The sequence below is a fragment of the Cornus florida genome, unplaced genomic scaffold, assembly GCF_030987335.1.
Source record: "Cornus florida cultivar Cherokee Brave unplaced genomic scaffold, ASM3098733v1 CherokeeBrave_3.0.0_Hap2_Chr05, whole genome shotgun sequence".
Taxonomy (NCBI): domain Eukaryota; kingdom Viridiplantae; phylum Streptophyta; class Magnoliopsida; order Cornales; family Cornaceae; genus Cornus; species Cornus florida.
This window is the reverse complement of record NW_026775575.1, coordinates 95,568,910-95,587,731: the sequence shown is the minus strand read 5'-3', so window position 1 is coordinate 95,587,731 and position 18,822 is coordinate 95,568,910. Positions and strand designations below refer to the sequence as shown.

General features: G+C 33.4%; 1 protein-coding gene across 1 annotated transcript in view; it reads left to right on the top strand.

Moving 5' to 3' along the window:
* Positions 1-6,779: 6,779 nt before the first annotated feature.
* Positions 6,780-18,822, top strand: part of LOC132309772 (G-type lectin S-receptor-like serine/threonine-protein kinase At4g27290) — an 81,674-nt gene continuing 69,631 nt past the window's right edge. The window contains exon 1 of the mRNA XM_059808053.1: positions 6,780-6,945. Within this exon, the coding sequence (XP_059664036.1) occupies positions 6,780-6,945 (166 nt within the window). The remainder of the gene's footprint in view (positions 6,946-18,822) is intronic.

The window sequence follows — 18,822 nt, the reverse complement described above, 5'->3', positions numbered from 1 at the left end:
AGGGCTTTCTTCAATTGGTTGAGGTAGGGGGTTCTAACCCACAATTTCTTTAACCATTGTGAATTTTTTCCCTTAAATCTACTTATAAGCATATTTAATTTGATTATTTGACCTATGGTGTTTAGAATTTTATATGATAATGTGAATTATGTGAATAGTTGGCTCAATTATATTCAATTTATGCCTTGATTTGTTTAATATTTTAAATTGTTTATTTAAGTATAAGGTATGTGTATATTGTTGAGAATTATTGATTTACATGAGATTTAATTGTTAATATTGAAATTGTGTAGCATGCAACATTCATGCATTCCATTGGAAAAGGAAAAAGGAAAAAGTGTTTTTGAAAAGCAAAAGAAATAATTTTGGGGGAAAAAGTTTTCGAAAAGTGTTTGCGAAAAATCGAAAGCCTAAGAGTAGCCTAGTGGTTCGTGATGTTAGTGTGGTCTAGAGGGGATTAGGGAGAAACCCTAGCGTGGTTGAGCTACCTATGCTGGACACGACGCCTTGGAGTTGTCTTGTGCTAGTGGATAGTTAGCCAATCCTCCTCTCGTGAAGCCTTTGAGTCGCCTTGGGTCGGTGTAATGTTTCAAATATATATATATGTGTGTGTGTTAAGAAGATTTTTTTTTATTTGAGCTGTGGGGCCCACAATTTTATTAAGTGGTCATAAGACCACGTTTTTTTTTTTTTTTTTTTTTTTTTTGGCACTCTACTATCTCACTCTCTCTCCCCGCTGTGGAACGCTGTCCATTTGAGTATTGTTTTACGGATTTTGCGGAAGCACCGATTGTATGCTAAATATGAGAAATGTGAGTTTTGGCTACAAGAGGTGAAGTTTTTGGGGCATGTTGTTTCGGAAGGTGGAGTATCGGTTGATCCATCAAAGATAGAAGTAGTTTTGACTTGGGAGCAACCCAAGAATGTTTTTGAGATCCGGAGTTTCTTTGGCATGGCGGGTTACTATCGGAGATTTGTGAAGGATTTCTCCCGTCTGGCAGCTCCTATGACCCGTTTGACCCGGAAAAGGATCAAGTTTACGTGGAATGAAGCCTGTGAGTTATCTTTTCAGGAGTTGAAGACAAGGTTGACTACAGCTCCAGTGTTGGTGATACCTGAGCATGGCTTGGGTTATGTGATTTATTGTGACGCTTCACGTGATGGTTTGGGATGTGTGTTGATGCAGGATGGTAGAGTAGTGGTTTATGGGTCTCGACAGTTGAAAACTCACGAGCTTAACTACCCTACTCATGATTTGGAGTTAGCAGCAGTCGTATTTGCTTTGAAGTATTGGAGACATTACTTGTATGGTGAGAGATTCGAAGTGTACTCGGATCATAAAAGTCTCAAGTACCTTTTCTCCCAAAAGGATTTGAACAACAGACAGAGAAGATGGGTTGAGTTCTTGGAGGACTACAATTTTGACTTGCAGTATCATCCGTGCAAGGCAAATGTGGTAGCAGATGCCTTAAACCATAAATCTCGTGGGACTCTGGCCTGTTTGGCTATTCGAAAGTGGAAGATGCTTAAGGATTTGGCAGAGATGGGATTGTATTGTTTTGATGACGATGTTGACAGCGAGCCGGCATTCTTGTTTACTCTTGTTGTACGAATGATTGAGTCACAAAGACAGGACCCCGATTTAGATGCCATTCACGCTTTGATCTCTAGTGGTGAGACAGTAAAAGATTGGGCCTTGCATGCAGATGGGGGTCTATGGTTCAAGCGTTTGTTGGTGGTTTCCACAGTTTGTCGTGAGGACGTTTTATGGGAGTTTCACACTTCCCGCTTTGCAGTTCATCCAGGTGGTATCAAGATGTATCACAATTTGAGACGTCAGTATTGGTGAAACGGGATGAAGAAAAATGTTACTCAGTTTGTGGCTAAGTGCCTTACCTGTCAGCAGGTGAAGGCCGAGCATCAAAGACCAGCTGATTTGTTGCAACCATTGCCTGTAGCGCAATGGAAATGGGTACATATTACCTATGGATTTTGTGACAGGTCTTCCAAGGTCACAGAGGGGCAATGAAGCCGTATGGGTGATCATTGACAGATTGACCAAGACGGCTCACTTTTTGCCTATTAAGGCAACAGATGATGCAGATAAGCTTAGTGTACTTTATGTGAAGGAGATTATAAGGTTGCATGGAGTTCCAGTAACCATTGTTTCAGATAGGGATGCCAAGTTCACTTCGAAGTTCTGGGAAGGATTTCAAGCTGCATTTGGCTCAGCGTTGCACCTTAGTACGGCATTCCATCCACAGACAGACGGTCAGTCGGAGCGTACCATCCAGATTTTGGAGGATATGCTTCGGGCATGTGTACTTGATTTGGGAGGCAGTTGGGAGGATCACCTTTCACTCATTGAGTTTGCTTACAACAACAGTTATCAGACGAGTATCCAGATGGCTCCATTTGAGGCGTTGTATGGTAGACCTTGTAGGTCTCCTGTTTGTTGGACTGAGGTGGGCGAGACAGCCGCCTTAGGACCTGACATTGTACTTGAGATTACTGAGAAGATTAAGCTGATTAGACAAAGGTTACTTACAGCACAGAGTCAACAGAAGAGCTATGCAGATAGGCGGAGACGACCTCTATCTTTTGAGGTAGGAGACCATGTTTTTCTACGAGTTTCTCCACGGAAGGGGTTGATGAGATTCGGGAAGAGTAGTAAGTTATCACCACGATTTATTGGACCTTTTGAGATCTTGGACCGTGTAGGAGAGGTTGCCTACAGACTTGCTTTGCCACCACAGATGGACAGAGTCCACAATGTCTTTCATGTATCAATGTTACGAAAGTACGAGCCGGATCCATCTCACATTTTGAGTTGGGTTGATGTGGACATTGATGAAGATGTTTCCTATGAGGAAGGACCAGTTCAGATCCTTGACACACAGCAGAAGGTGTTGAGGAACAAGACGAGACCAATGGTGAAAGTTCTTTGGGGACACCACGGAGTCGAGGAGGCTACTTGGGAGCTCGAACAGGAGGTTCACTCCAAGTACCCAGCGTTATTTTCTTCCGCAGGTATGACTTGATTTCGGGGACGAAATCTTTTTAAATTGGAGAGAATGTAATGTTTCAAATATATATATGTGCGTGTGTTAAGAAGATTTTTTTATTATTTAAGTTGTGGGGCCCACAATTTTATTAAGTGGTCATAAGACCACGTTTTTTTTTTTTTTTTTTTTTAGCTCTCTGCTATCTCACTCTCTCTCCCCGCTGCCTGCTTCTCTCTTCCTTTCTGTTTTTCTTTTTTTCCTTTTTCCATTTCAAGGCTTCAATCATTGATTCCTTCTTCAATACTTAGTATTTTTAAGTGTCGTTTGCGGCAAAACGGAGAGCACGGCGAGCTCTACGCGTGTGTACTAGCAATTTCAGTTTTGTGCAACGTAGGGAGTCCGAAAATCTTGACCCATTTTGAGGGTTTGAGGTGAAAATTGGGGGTTTTCTCCTCCTTTGAGGTAGGGGTGTTTAATCCACAATCTCTTAGATTTTGGTGAATTGTTTTTCATAATTTGTGTTCTAATTTGTATTATTTTTTCATAATTGTTATGTGTTGTATATGAGATGTATATATATACATGTTAGTTGTTATGTGATAAAGAACCATGTAAAATTGATGTTAAATTTCATGCCTATTGTGCTTTAAAATGCTGAATTTTATGATTTTGAAGCATGATGTAAATTCCTAGAATATTCCTATGAGGCATGTATATTGTAAATATTTGACTTGTAAGAAATAATTTCTTTATTGGTACATTATTGACATGCATAAGACATATATGCATTCATTGGGATAGAATGGAAAAAATTGATTTGAAAGAAATGAAATGGATTTTGGGAAAGAATTTTGAAAAAGATTTTTGTGAAAAACCCAGCCGCCTAGGAGTTGCTTAGGGACCGTGGCGTTAGTGAGGCCTAGAGGGAACTAGGGAAATCGCCCTAGTGTGGTTGAGTTACCTGGCTCCAAAATGACGCCATGGAGTTGCCATGGGTCAGGGACAATGGCCAATCCTCCTCTCGTGCCGCCATGGAGTTGCCATGGGATGGGTTCACTAATGGTTTGAAAATGATGATGGAAATGGTTTTGGAAAATGGGGAGTGACATTGCATGGCATGTCATATTCATTTGTGGCATCGGATTAATGATGTGGTATTGTGGTTATTTATATATATTTTTTTTCCGGCATGGTATGATCCCAATTTCCTTATTCCTATTCATTGGGTGGATTTACGGGCTCTCAAGAGGTATGCCTTAGGCACTTCCTACTGAGCTTATGCTCACCCCTTATATTTAACATTTTTCAGGAAACGGGAAAGAAGTGGCAGATGACGTACCACCACAGGCTTAATTTGGATTAGAAGATCATTTTGCTATTTTTGTATCTAAGCCCCATATTTTTGTAAAACCTTAGTTTGTTATATTTAGTATAGAGATTTATGGACTCTTGCTATTATAGTTATATTCATGGGCTGTAATTTTATTATAAGTTGTCTAAACGTTGTAAGACATGTACTTTAGATCTTAACTATATATTTTGGGACTGTAATTATGATAATTTGGATTAAATGGTATGTGGATGTTCCACCATGAGATAATTCATGTTGAGGTATAATGAACTGATGAATGGGATGCTGGAATATATTAATTGTATTATGTGTTGGGACAAGTTGGATCTGTCTTGAAAAGCTAGGAAGGGCCATTGCGTTTTTTTAGCAGGTGGTTGTAGGCCCCTTTTTAGGGGAGGTCATGCCGAATTTATTATTATTATTTTTTTTACATGGTATTAGTTTAGGGTCGTTATAGTCGGACTGCACTAACGGTTTGAAAAGGTGAAATGTTATTGTTTCGGAAACGGGGAGCGACATTTCATGGCATGACATATCATTAGCATATATTGCACACTTGGTAGTCGGATGACTTGTGTATGTATTTGTTGATATTATTACTATTTTACTTGCTTTCCGAGGCATGATCTCATTCACTAGTATTTTATTTCTTATGTGGTTTCACGGGGTCGTAAGAGGTGTGTCTTAAACACTTCCTACTGAGCGGTTGGCTCACTCCATTACTTTAATATTTTCAGGACACGGGAAACAGGTGGCGGACGATGATCCACCATAAGTTTAAACGCTATTGGAGATTTATATTTTGCTATCTTTTGTAATTGAACTTTAATATTTTGTAAATATAATCTTGACTATTTTGTAAAACTTTAGTTTAATTTGTATAATGTTGTAAGTTATTGACTTTTAATTTTATCTATATTTCATGGACTGTAACTTGATGTAATTAAAGTGCAGTTCTTGTAAAAGATTATGGGACTAGTAGTGAACTGGTGTTTCCATGTTTGAATGAAATGAAGGAACGTGATTCTTTTTATATGTATGTGTTAATTTTGAGAATGTTGTATATTATTTGCATTGTACGTTGAGACATGATAGATTAGTTTTAAAGACAAGTGAGATCATTACATTTTATATCTATTTCAGCAGGTCGTAAAAGGACTTTTTATGCAATGGTCATGCTGAATTTTTTTTTTTTTTTTTTTTTTCGGTATCGTCGACTAGTATTATTTTTGGCTCGTTACAAATATGATTTGAGTCTCAGACAGACCCAATTAGATTCTAACTGAAATTTGGGGTCTGTTGGTCTCAAATTTGTGAGATAGGATAATCGGTGCTCTGTAAACCCTAAATAGCTCACTAGTATCAACATTAACGGCCACCAACCGGCAACCGGCGGTGGGCGGGCCCAACCCGGTAACAAACCTTGTGACGGGTGACAATCTTGCTGTAAATGCATATATGCCAATGTGTGTGTATATATATATATATATATTTAACCACATCTATGTATATGTATCCTAACACTAAAAATAAATAAAAAATCTAAGGGCAATCTAATTATTTAAGGTCATTCATTAACACAAACTGTTAAGAGGGGAAGAAAAAAAAAAAAAAAAAAAAAAAAAAGAAGGTGTAAGTAGAAGAATAATTGGAATTCTCCCAAAACACATTATGACAATTTAATCTTCAAATCAACTCATTCAACTTCCATTAGACGTAACACCCCATGAACAATAAAAGAATTTTTTTACAGAAATTTCAACCTAAAATAGGCATAAACTTAAAACAAAAAAGAGTAAAGTAGGACACCCAATTCCAGATTTGCTTTTACAGAATGGATACAAAAGTAACAAAACCCCTGTTACAAATATTCACAACAAGAAGGAGAAAAAGTTTATTGTATTATAAAAGTATTAAAAATTAAATACAGTATAAAGTATAAATGCATAACTCTAGACAACAGTTGACTTAAAAAGAAAAAAAATATATTAGTACATAGTACAATGCATACACACACACATATATATATATATAGACACGCAGGCCATTTGTTGAGGTTCGAGTTGCACAAATTTCGATATATATATATAACTAGTGAAATTTTCATGAATAGATTCAATCACGAGGAGTTATATAATCTACAGTCGTATCTACTCTACCATTCAAATGGGAGGCGGCAAGAGTCATTTGATGTGGTGTGGGACAACCAATTAAAAAGTCAATTATGATGAGTCACAACTAGCTTTAATTAGCACTGAGAAAAGAAGGCGGCCTGGCTGGCTGGCTGGCTGGCTGGCTTTGACCATGAACCTGAATAAATTAATTGCGCATTTATACTTTGCAGATTCCCATGGGGAAGAGACTGTACGCCGTCGGCCAACCAAAAAACTATCCTATGGTTTTCTGAATTAATATTGTGAAGCATGAGTAATACCATAATTCTTTTCTTGTATTCTATTTTTTTCATGTTAACAATAATCTGCGATGCAGTTGAATTAGACACCATAACTGCAACTCAATCTCTTACTGATGGGCAAACCATGGTCTCTTCAGACACAACATTTGAACTGGGATTTTTCAGCCCCTCCGGTAGTACTTCCAGGAATCGATATTTGGGAATATGGTACAAAAGATCCGTTGGGACTGTGGTATGGGTTGCCAACAGAGATACTCCAATTACTGATACATCCGGAGGAGGTGTCTTAAAGCTCACTCATGGAGGAGTTCTCATGCTTGTCAATACTGCAAACAGCATCTTCTGGTCTTCGTCAAAATTCATCATCATCCAGTAACAACACGGTGAACCCAGTTGCACAGCTTTTGGATTCGTGTAATCTTATTATCAAAGATGCAAATGGTGTGAATTTCCTATGGCAGAGTTTTGATTAACCGTGTGACACTTTGTTGCCGGGCATGAAGCTTGGAAAGAACCTAGAAACCGGAATTGATCGGCGTCTATGGTCATGGAAGTCCAGTGATGACCCTTCGAAAGGTGACTGTTCTTTTGGACTTGATCTTCGTGGATTCCCACAATTCGTCCTCATGAAATGTCCAGTTGAGCAATACCGTTCTGGACCATGGAATGGTCTCCGCTTTAGTGGCTCGGTGGGTTTAAAACCAAACAGCATTTACACATACCAATTTGTTTTTGATCAAAAGGAGGTATATTATGAATATGAGCTTATTAATAGCTCAGTTTTCTCACGGTCGGTTTTGAATCAGAATGGAATTCTACAGCGTTTGAAATGGAATTATAAAGCATAGGATTGGACAGTTTACACGAATACACCGGCAGATAACTGTGATTCTTATGGGCTATGTCAGGCCTATGGTAGCTGCAGCATTAGTAACTCCCGGGTGTGCAGGTGTCTCGATAAATTCAGGTGTGTAGGTGTCTTGATAAATTCATGCCAAGATACCCAAAAGATTGGAACACAGCAGATTGGTCAGGTGGGTGTGCTAGAAGAAAGCCCTTGGATTGCCACAATGGATCATCAATTGCATTTCTCAAGTATTCCGGTGTTAAATTGCCTGACACGCGGAATTCCTGGTTTAATAGTAGCATGACCCTGAAGGAATGCGAGACGGTATGCGCAAAAAACTGTTCTTGTATGGCTTATGCAAATATAGACGTAACAGCAGGAGGAAGTGGCTGCTTGATGACTTGATTGATATTAGGGACCTCGGAGAAATTGGACAAGATAGTTACATGAGAATGGCCTCCTCTGAGTTAGGTATGATATATACTCCCAAGCATGTAGATGAGTAACTTTTACATTCTGTTTGGAAATATAAAAGAAAGTTGCTATCTTTTCAACAGAGAGGAGGCATATAGAAGCTCTTACTGAAAAGTGTCTTCTTTTACTGCTGCTTTATTTCTTAGTTTTCCTGCCTTCAAATATAGTTGCTTTACATTGTGTAAATTTTGACTCTGCAGAAACACATAGCAGCTCCCTTGTAAAGAGACGATTGAAGATTATAATCATTCCTATATTACTTGCAGCAGTGGTACTCGCCTGTTCTTTCTCTTGTATTAATTTCTTGAGGAGGAGGAAGCTGAAGAGAGTAGGTAAGATATCTAGAAGATTCAAATTACTTCCCTTTAGCAGAGAAAACAACAAATTCTTAAGGAGGCGAATCCAACCCCATTTTTTAGTTAGATTCCAAGTTTCTATTTTTTGCCTCTCATGTCTTGTCGGCATCAAATGTCAAGATTTTCCAATTAATTTCCGTTGCCACTTTATCTTGGTCTCTACCTATTCACTCTAATTGAGCCACTTCAGCTCTACAAAAAGGACAGGTCGTTATAATCTGAATGTTATTAACTATTGATAAAGTCATCCAACCAAAGATTTATTTATTTAATTTTTTTTTTTTTTTTTTTTTTGTGTGTGTGTGGGGCTTAATCATAATTTTTTCCCTTGGCTTACATAAATTTTTCAAGACGAGTATAGAAGATGTCTGTCACGAAAGGTATGTAGTTACTATCTTGAAAACCTCTGTTGATCATCAGTGGCATAGCCACAGAGGGACAAGTGGGGGCAACTGCCCCCACTGAACTTTTAATTTTTAATTTTATTTTTTTATATGAAAAGATTTTATGGTTTGACAGTACACATATATATATATATATACACTATATATATAAAATCAAAAGCTCATTCACAATTTTACACTTTCCCATAAAATATAATATTTTTTCTACTTTCCTAAAATATTATATTCTACTTTCCCAAATAATATGATATTTTTTTGACTTTTTCAAAATATAATATTCTTTCTCACTTTTTCCAAAAAATATAAGATATTATCACATTTTTAACTTTACCATAAGCAAATGCGTTGTTTCCATTGCATTTTCAATTTTTCACTCTTCAATATTTTTCTTTCTGCGAGTCTTCAATATTTCACAAATTCACAGAGACTCGGTAAGTCGTACTAATTTTATTATAGACTCGGTAAGTCGTACTAATTTTATTATTATTATTTTTTATATCATCTAAATTTACAATTGTTATTTGGTATTATTATTTTAATTAGAAAAATTATTAGTTATTTCTATCAAAATTATTTTAGGGCTTGTTCTTTCGAAATTTAGTTTGTGTAATTGTATTTTTTTTAATTTGCAAGCTTGCAGCCCAAATCAATGAAATCACATATTCACTTGCTCTATCAAATTTTTTGATTGATTGGATTATATGGTTTTAACTTATAAGGTTAGTTATCTTCATATCTTTGTTTTTTATTTTATTTTTAATATGAATGAATTTTTATTATGAGTAGATTGATAGACATGGTAGTTATTACTTATTAAGAATGTTTGTTAACATGAAATTTTTTGGAATGAAATTGGTCATCAATTATCTTGTAATTTTATTTTTAGTTATTTTTACATATCTAATATATAATATATTAGAAAAGTAAGATTTAAGTAACTATGTTATTTTCTTTTTCATATTTTATTCTTCATTCATTGAATATGATTGTTTTTTTAGTATATTTATTTCATATATTATTTTGGTTCAAAAATTTTATATATATATATATATATATATATATATATATATATATATTATTGCTATTAAAAATTGCCCCCACTGAAGGAATTTCCTGGCGCGGAGGAGGAATAGTTTAGATTAGCGCTTGGGTCAAAACTGGTAAAACCAACTAGCCAATTCTTGCCCGCCGATGCTGCGCCGCAAATTCATCATAGCATCCGAAGCCGATCAGATTTGCCGATGAATAGAGAGGGTTACAACACTTGGGCAACGTTTGGTTCACATGAGGGGCATTGAGGGTATTTCATTCTAATTATTTATTTTAGTATATTTTTTTTCTTAATTATAATGGGTAGTTTTGTAAATCTTCAATAAAGTCGGCCGGAAAGTGGCCGGAATTGAGTTTCAGGGGTTAACTTGCACGAATTTGGATAATAGTGGTACTGATTTGTTTATTTTTGTAGTTTAAGGTGGTAAAATGCCGATTCGTGATAGTTCTGGGGGTTGTTTGCACTTTGGCCAAAAAAAAAAAATTGGAGGAGAGGGAAGAGAGAAACTGAGGAGAGAGAGAGAAAAAAAAAAAAAAAAAAAAGGGTGAAAAAAATGAAAAAGATAAAAGAGAAGGAGAGAAACAGATAACCGAGGAGCTGGAAGAGAGAGAAATGGAGGAGAAAGAAAAGAAGGTTTTGTTTGAATGGGCTAAGATGGGTACTCACTCTTAACCCATCATTGACTATTAAATTGTATAGATACCCACTTTTTACCCATTGTTATTCACTCATTTAAATTTGATTGCCCAGATAATTTAATTTTAATGGATGGGCTTGGGTGGTTTAATGAATTTGAACTTAAATTGTCACCCTTAAGTGAAGGTTAGGTGATGGTCAAGAGTGGCGTAGCCAGGAAATTCCTTCAGTGGGGGGAGGCAATTTTTAATAGCAATAATATATATATATATATATATTTGAACCAAAATAATATATAAAATAAATATACTAAAAAAACAATCATATTCAATGAATGAAGAATAAAATATGAAAAAGAAAATAACATAGTTACTTAAATCTTACTTTTCTAATATATTATATATCACATATGTAAAAATAACTAAAAATAAAATTACAAGATAATTGATGACCAATTTCATTCCAAAAAATTTCATGTTAACAAACATTCTTAATAAGTAATAACTACCATGCCTATCAATCTACTCATAATAAAAATTAATTCATATTAAAAATAAAATAAAAAAACAAAGATATGAAGATAACTAACCTTATAAGTTAAAACCATATAATCCAATCACTCGAAAAATTTGATAGAGTAAGTGAATATATGATTTCATTGATTTGGGCTGCAAGCTTGCAAATTAAAAAAAATACAATTACACAAACTAAATTTTGAAAGAACAAGCCCTAAAATAATTTTGATAGAAATAACTAATAATTTTTCTAATTAAAATAATAATACCAAATAACAATTGTAAATTTAGATGATAAAAAAAAAAAAAAAAAAAAAATAGTACGACTTACCGAGTCTCTGTCTACTGGTAAAATAGTGTGCTTGCTCCGCTTGCTTTTTTTGGATTGTGAATTTGTGAAATGTTGAAGACTCGCAGAAAAAAAAATATTGAAGTGTGAAAAATTGAAAATACAATGGAAACAACGCATTTGCTTATGGTAAAGTTAAAAACGTGATAATATCTTGTATTTTTTGGAAAAAGTGGGAAAGAATATTATATTTTGAAAAAGTCAAAAAAATATCATATTATTTGAGAAAGTAGAATATAATATTTTGGGAAAGTAAAAAAAATATTATATTTTGTAGGGAAGTGTAAAACTGTGAACGAGCTTTTGATTTTATATATATAGTGTATATATATATGTGTGTGCACTGTCAAACCATAAAATCTTTCCATATAAAAAAAATAAAAAATTAAAAGTTTAGTGGGGGCAGTTGCCCCCACTTGTCCCTCTGTGACTACGCCACTGTTAGGGATATGGTACAAGAAAATATCTAATGGGACTGTGGTATGGGTTGCCAACAAAGATTCTCCACTTACTGACACCCCAAGAGGAGGCGTCTTAAAGCTCACTGATGGAGGAATTCTCGTGCTTGTCAATAGTACAAACACCATCTTCTGGTCTTCTTCAAATTCATCTTCATCAAATAACAAGATATTGAACCTAGTTGCACAGCTTTTGGATTCGGGTAATCTTGTTGTCAAAGATGCGAATGATGAGAATTTCCTATGGCAGAGTTTTGATTATCCATGTGACACTTTGTTACCGGGCCTGAAGCTTGGAAAGAACCTAGTAACCGGAATTGATTGACATCTATGGTCATGGAAGTCCAGTGATGACCCTTCTAAAGGTGACTGTTCTTTTGGACTTGATCTTCGTGGATTTCCACAATTAGTGCTCCTAAAAGGTTTGGCGCGGTGGGTTTAAAACCAAACAGCATCTACACATACCATTTTGTTTTCTCACGGCGGGTTTTGAATCAGAATGGAATACTACAGCGCTTCACATGGAATTATAAAACACAGGAATGGGCAGTTTACGTGAATACACCAGCAGATAACTGTGATTTTCATTAGCTGTGTCAGGCCTATGGTAGCTGCAGCATTGGTAACTCCCCAGTATGTGGGTGTCTTGATAAATTTATCCCAAGATACCCAAAAGATTGGGATACAGCAGATTGGTCTGGTGGGTGTGTTCGAAGAACACCCTTGGATTGCCACAATAGATCATCAAATGGATTTCTCAAGTATTCCGGTGTTAAATTACCTGACACACGGTATTCCTGGTTTAATAGGAGCATGACCCTCAAGGAGTGTGAGACAGTATGCTTGAAAACCTGTTCTTGTATGGCTTATGCAAATTTAGACATACGAAAAGGTGGAAGTGGCTGCTTACTCTGGTTTGATGGCCTGATTGATATTAGGGTCCTCACTGAAAATGGACAAGATATTTACATAAGAATGGCCTCCTCTGAGTTAGGTATGATATATTTTCCCAAACATGTAGATGAGTAACTTTTACATTCTGAGTGGAAATCAAAAGAAAGTTGCCATTTTTTTAACAACTTTGCAAGAGGAGTTGTAAAAAAGAGGCATAGGAAACACTCACAATTTTTTTTGCACTTCAAACAATACTTAGACATGGATTATCTTATTAGGTTTGGGTCAAGGAGTAGGGAATTTGCTCAAATTGACTGCTGATAACGAAATTTTGAGTGATCACCAGAATTAGGACCACCAAGGATGTGAGGTTCAAGGTGAAGGTGTGGTAGGCCTAACATAATAAACAAGTGCTCCAAGGTCATTCATTTGCTCAACAAAGTTGCCAAATGAAATTGTCTATGGTGCTGAAAATTGAAGGACCTTCAAAATTGACATGTTTTTATGTTAATTCAATTTGGGGTGAGTCCTAAACTGAAAAAGAATATTAATTTATTTAAGATTAGTCCAATTGCAGCAAATTTGCCACAATTACTATAAAACCCTTAAATTTTGTATATTATATTTTATTATTTATTATTTAGTGTTTAAATGTTATATTAGAGATATTAGAGTTTTTTAAAAATTTAAATTTCAAAAAGGAATCCTAAACTATCTCAACTACAGTTATAATTATCTTTTATAACTCACGCTGTATCAGTTCTACAGAGATATCATTTTGTAAAACAAAAAAAAAAAAAAAAAAAGAAAGAAAACAAGAGAGAAGGGTGAGATATAGAGAGTGATATTGACATCTGTAGTAGCCAGAAAGAAAGACGGTGACCGAGGAATTGCCTAGAGAAGAAGGAGAAATTATATTTCAATAGTCGATTATCTGGAAAGGAAGGTGAAACGATATTTGAGGCAAGTTAATCTTGCATTGTACTCTTATATATATTTGTAACTTGCTAATGATTAATCTTGAAAAACTAATTTGTATGTTTTATTAAACTGTGGAAAAAAAAATTATTCTGAATGATAATTATGATTAGATTATTATAGTTGCGTAAGATATTGCCTGAAATCTTAACTGAAATTTAATTGGACGCAATTAAAAGAATTTCTTTATTACTAAAGATTAGATAAAATTTAACTAAATGAACCTTGTTTATTAATTCAATTAAAGTTGATTGGTTCTGTTTGGATTATGTTAATAGATTGATTTATAAGTGTATGGTTGGAGGATTAGATCGGAGAATTGTATATTGTGTGTATATATATAAACTTTGGATATATATATATATGTATGATAATTTTTGTAGGTGTAACGAAAGCAAACATCTTTATATGGACACCTGTATATATGTTTAGATTTGATCAGTTGAGATTGATTATACATGGAAATAGGAATTGAAGTAAGTTACTATTTATACAGGCTGTTGGGTCAACTTCTTAAGATAGAAATTAAACATATTGTAAAATGTATATATATATATATATATATATATATATATATATATATATTAATTGATTAATTTTGTTTGTTAATCATATGTAAATATATATGGGTTTCTTGGCACATTTGTTAAATATACAGTATTAATATATTATTATAGCATCTAAGATATTTATATATACACTTGTATATAATAATTTGATTGCTGAGCATTTATGATTTAATTTGTCTATATTGACATATAGAATGTACATCATTAACCATTTAAGTAAAAAAAACAGTTAATGCGTTTAAGGGCTGCTATGGGTTTCAATTACTTGTGAGCAATGAAATTCATTTAAACACTAAAATTTTCATGATTAGCTGTTTAAAATAATATTAGAGATTGAACTAAGAATGGAACGTATTGTGTAAGATATTAAGAGTATAGATTTTGTTTTCTCACTAATCAGGTGTTATATATAAATTACACAATAATCAGTAAAATAGAATTATGAAATATTCTTTTCTATACTAGTTCATTATAATTAATGATTAAAGGATGAGTTTGGATTAGTCGGAGGGTAGTCAGGGACTGACCCTATGATGACTTTTGGGTTTGGTCAGGGACCTACCTATTTGGGAGTACACTACCATTTTATTATGGCCATGGGTCTAATGAGCCCTTATTGTGTGGACGTGATCAGGGATCATCCGGGGAGTAGACGTACAATCCAGCCACACGTGTGTTTTCGGTAGTCAGGGACTATACGAATCACACCACTTTATTGGATGGGAGCCCGGGGCTCAGATGAGATATGCAAATTTACTTAAAATAAATTATGGTTATTTATTGAGTTTATAATTAACTAGAATATACATTTAATTAATGAATTTATTGAGTTGCTTATATATATGGGAATACAAGGTAAGATTAGCTTGCTGAACGATGATTGTGTTTAGCATTTCTTGTTGAGCTTGTGAGCTCACCCCATTATCACATTTCAGGTGCTCGTAGAGTAGGAACGTGATGGTGACACGTGACGGTAACGGATTTTAGCTCGTTGCGCATTGATTTATTTTAGCTCGGTTTTCCTTTATTCTGATTATTGTAATAAAGTTAATGTTTTATGAAACTTTATTGAGTTGATTCAGTGGTCATAGATGTTTTGTATTACTAGAGGGAATTGCACCTCTATTTATGGATTTGTATAAAATTTGTCAGACTCTCATGTTTATTAAGTTGAATGACGGGATTCATCGTAGTTCTATTTTGGAGGATGTATGTTGAGAATTGATGAAAGTTATACCTTAGATTTTTTATGCAGGACAACTAGTTCTTGTGTTAAAATTTGGGGTGTGACAATTACTCTTCCTAAAATGCCTGCTTCATGGTTGTGTCTTCTTTTACTGCTGTTTTAGTTCATAGTTTCCCTGCCTTAAATTATAGTTGCTTTTCACTATGGTAAATTTTGACTGTGCAGAGACACATAGCAGCTCCCATGTAAATGGACTTTTCACTATGGTAAATTTTGACTGTGCAGAGACACATAGCAGCTCCCATGTAAATGGACGACTGAGGATTATAATCATTCCTATATTACTTATAGCAATGGTACTCCTAGGCATATTCCTGCTCTTGCATTTCTTCAGGAGGAGGAAGCTGAAGAGAGAAGGTAGCATATCTAGAACACTCAAATTACTTTCCTTTCCTATTTAGCAAAGATAACTTCAAAGTCTTACCAAGTCGAATCCAACCCCAAGTTTTCTATGTTATGTCTTTCTCATGTCTTGTCAGCATTAAATGTCAAGTTTTTCAAATTTATTTCGTTTGCCACTTCATCTTGGTCTCATTCTTGGTCTCATTCTCTCTCTTGGCCTTTTTGTACACATAAATATTATACGTGTTGTTTTTATTAGAGTACATAATTAATTGGATATATGCACTTTATAATGGCAGAGAGTGGATCGATTTTCTTTTTAGTAACCTTAATTCCACTTTCCAAAGTAAGGAATAAATAGAAAAATATTTCTCTAATAATTAATTATCAAAAAGGTAATTTATAAGTTGATGAAATAATATAATATTAATATGATATCTATTTACTTAACCACTAATTAATAAAATATATCACATGTCCAAATCATGTAGGCCACACAATTAATAAATAATTTTATAATCAAAACCAATTCAATTCTAATAGTTTCATAAAAATTGAAACTAATCCAAATCAATGAGGACAATAAATCGAATCGATGTAATCCGTAAAGTATCAGATTATATCAATCTGGTTTTACATATCAGACTTTTCTAAAAACCTGCAATAGTTTTTTTTTAGTAGATAATCTCCCTTTAGGAAAAGATAGTGTAAAATAAAGAAAATTATTTTTATACAATCATTAGAGCATCTCCAATCGACTGCCACGTATCATGTGTAATAAATTTTTTTTTTTTTCTTCCAGCTAAGACACGCAAATGTGTAAAATTGTTGTGTATTTTACATAACCGTTTTATATAGTCACATCAGCATATTTTTTTTTTTTTTTCTCCCTCTTTTTCATTCCATTAACGAATCAATCCTATATTAGGTAGGTTTGTACAAATTATGTGAGGACACGTGGTTGGTTGTTATTCGCAGATACATTTTTACACAAAAAGTATAAAAAAAATGGCTCAAGTTAAAAATGAGTAGTCCAAATTTTTTGTGTAAATGTACCGTATATGATACAAAAAAATTTACACAACTGCTGAAGATGCTCTTTAGTAATGCATCAAGAGGTGTAATTAATACAAGTAAAGTTCAAATGAACACAATAAGCACAAAAATAAATAAATAACAACAAAATAATAACAAAGAGTATACTTCCATCAATTTGTGTTAAAACTTTAAGTATTATATATATATATAGTATAGGGTAAAGTGCAAAAAAACCCCCTCAACTATGTCTAAATTTGCAAATAACCCTCTTGAACTATGTTTTGTGCATAAAACCCTCTAAAGTATCATATTTAGTTGCAAAATGCTCCATTGTCTTACCTATTTTTCATTAAATGACCATAATACCCTTTCTTATTGAATTACATTTGATATTTTTTTTTTGTTAAAATAAATTATGAAAAAAAATTCATACTAATTTGATGAAATATTCTCCATTAAATTTGCATAAGTTTGCCTTTAATTTTTTAAATTAATTATTTAAATAAAAATTTTAAATAGAAAACTTTGAAACAATTTAAGTAATTTCTTAATTTTCATGAATACATTGCATTAAAAAGAAGATATTTTTTATTTCAGTAATTTATTATTTTTTCATGAATATAGTTTGAAAAAGAAGATATTTTTTTATAGTAAATTTTTTTAAAGTGAGTATAATAAGTTTTATTATAATAAGTTAATCATTTTTAGAAAATGATAGCTACAAATTTATTTATTTTTTTCTATTTTTATAATCAATTGATACTAATTATAAAATTAAGGTAAATGTTATAATTAATATTTAAATAAGAGAAAATATAATAAAAAATAATTTAATAAGAAATGACAAATTCAATAACAAAGGGTAAAATAATCTTTTGTGATAGGTCTTTAATTATAACAAATCAATAATTTAGGGGGGCAATTTTTAGTTTACTCAAATTTGGGAATCCAACCAACTTTATAGTTTACGTATTTTTTTAAACTCTAAATGAATTAATGGAATTAAAACCAAACGGAACTGCATGATCTCGATTGGATCAAATTCACAGATTAAATCCCTGCACACTTTCCACTCTAGGAGATACGGGAAATGTTAAATGCCTATAAACTTTGGTGGAGTATTTAAGTATTACTCTTACAGCCTCATATTAGTTTTCTATTTTTGATATTATATTTTGGACAAGAATTATATGAGTAGATCATTCATACTAATTGCTAACGTGATCTAATCACAAATATATAGTAGGTCATGTGGTCCAATCATAAATATAGAAATAATTATTAATTACAAAATTAGGAAAGTGATAAATAAAGACAATAACTTTTTTTTTTAGAATAAATTCAATTACACTATCTGATTTTCTTATTTATTACTTTCCAAAATTTGTAATTATTGACTATTTGTACATTTGCAATTGAACCACGTCAACTTTCAATACAAATGACTTACACAACAGCAATATAATATCAAAAGTAGAAAACGAATATGAGATGGAATGAGTACTATTTTTTTATTTTTTTTTATTTTTTTTTAACGTGGAAGGAGTACTAATATGGAACCAAGATAATACCGACTAACTTTTAAGGGGGTATTTTATTTTTTATTTTTATATTCTCAAATTAAGTTTAAATAATGTATATTACTAAATTGAGATTGTTTAAAATGTAAAAGATAATTATGAAAATAGTATAACATTTGCTTTGTTTGACTTCTCAAATAAAACAAAATAGACTACCAACACGTGTGAAGGTGAGGTATGGATCAGTAAGGCTTGACGGTCCAGTCTAATTCCGATTAAGAAAAGTGAGCCCACACATATATTACAAAAATATATAAACATTAAAATTGATTGGTTTCAACCACCGGTGCCAATAATTCATTATTTAATAATT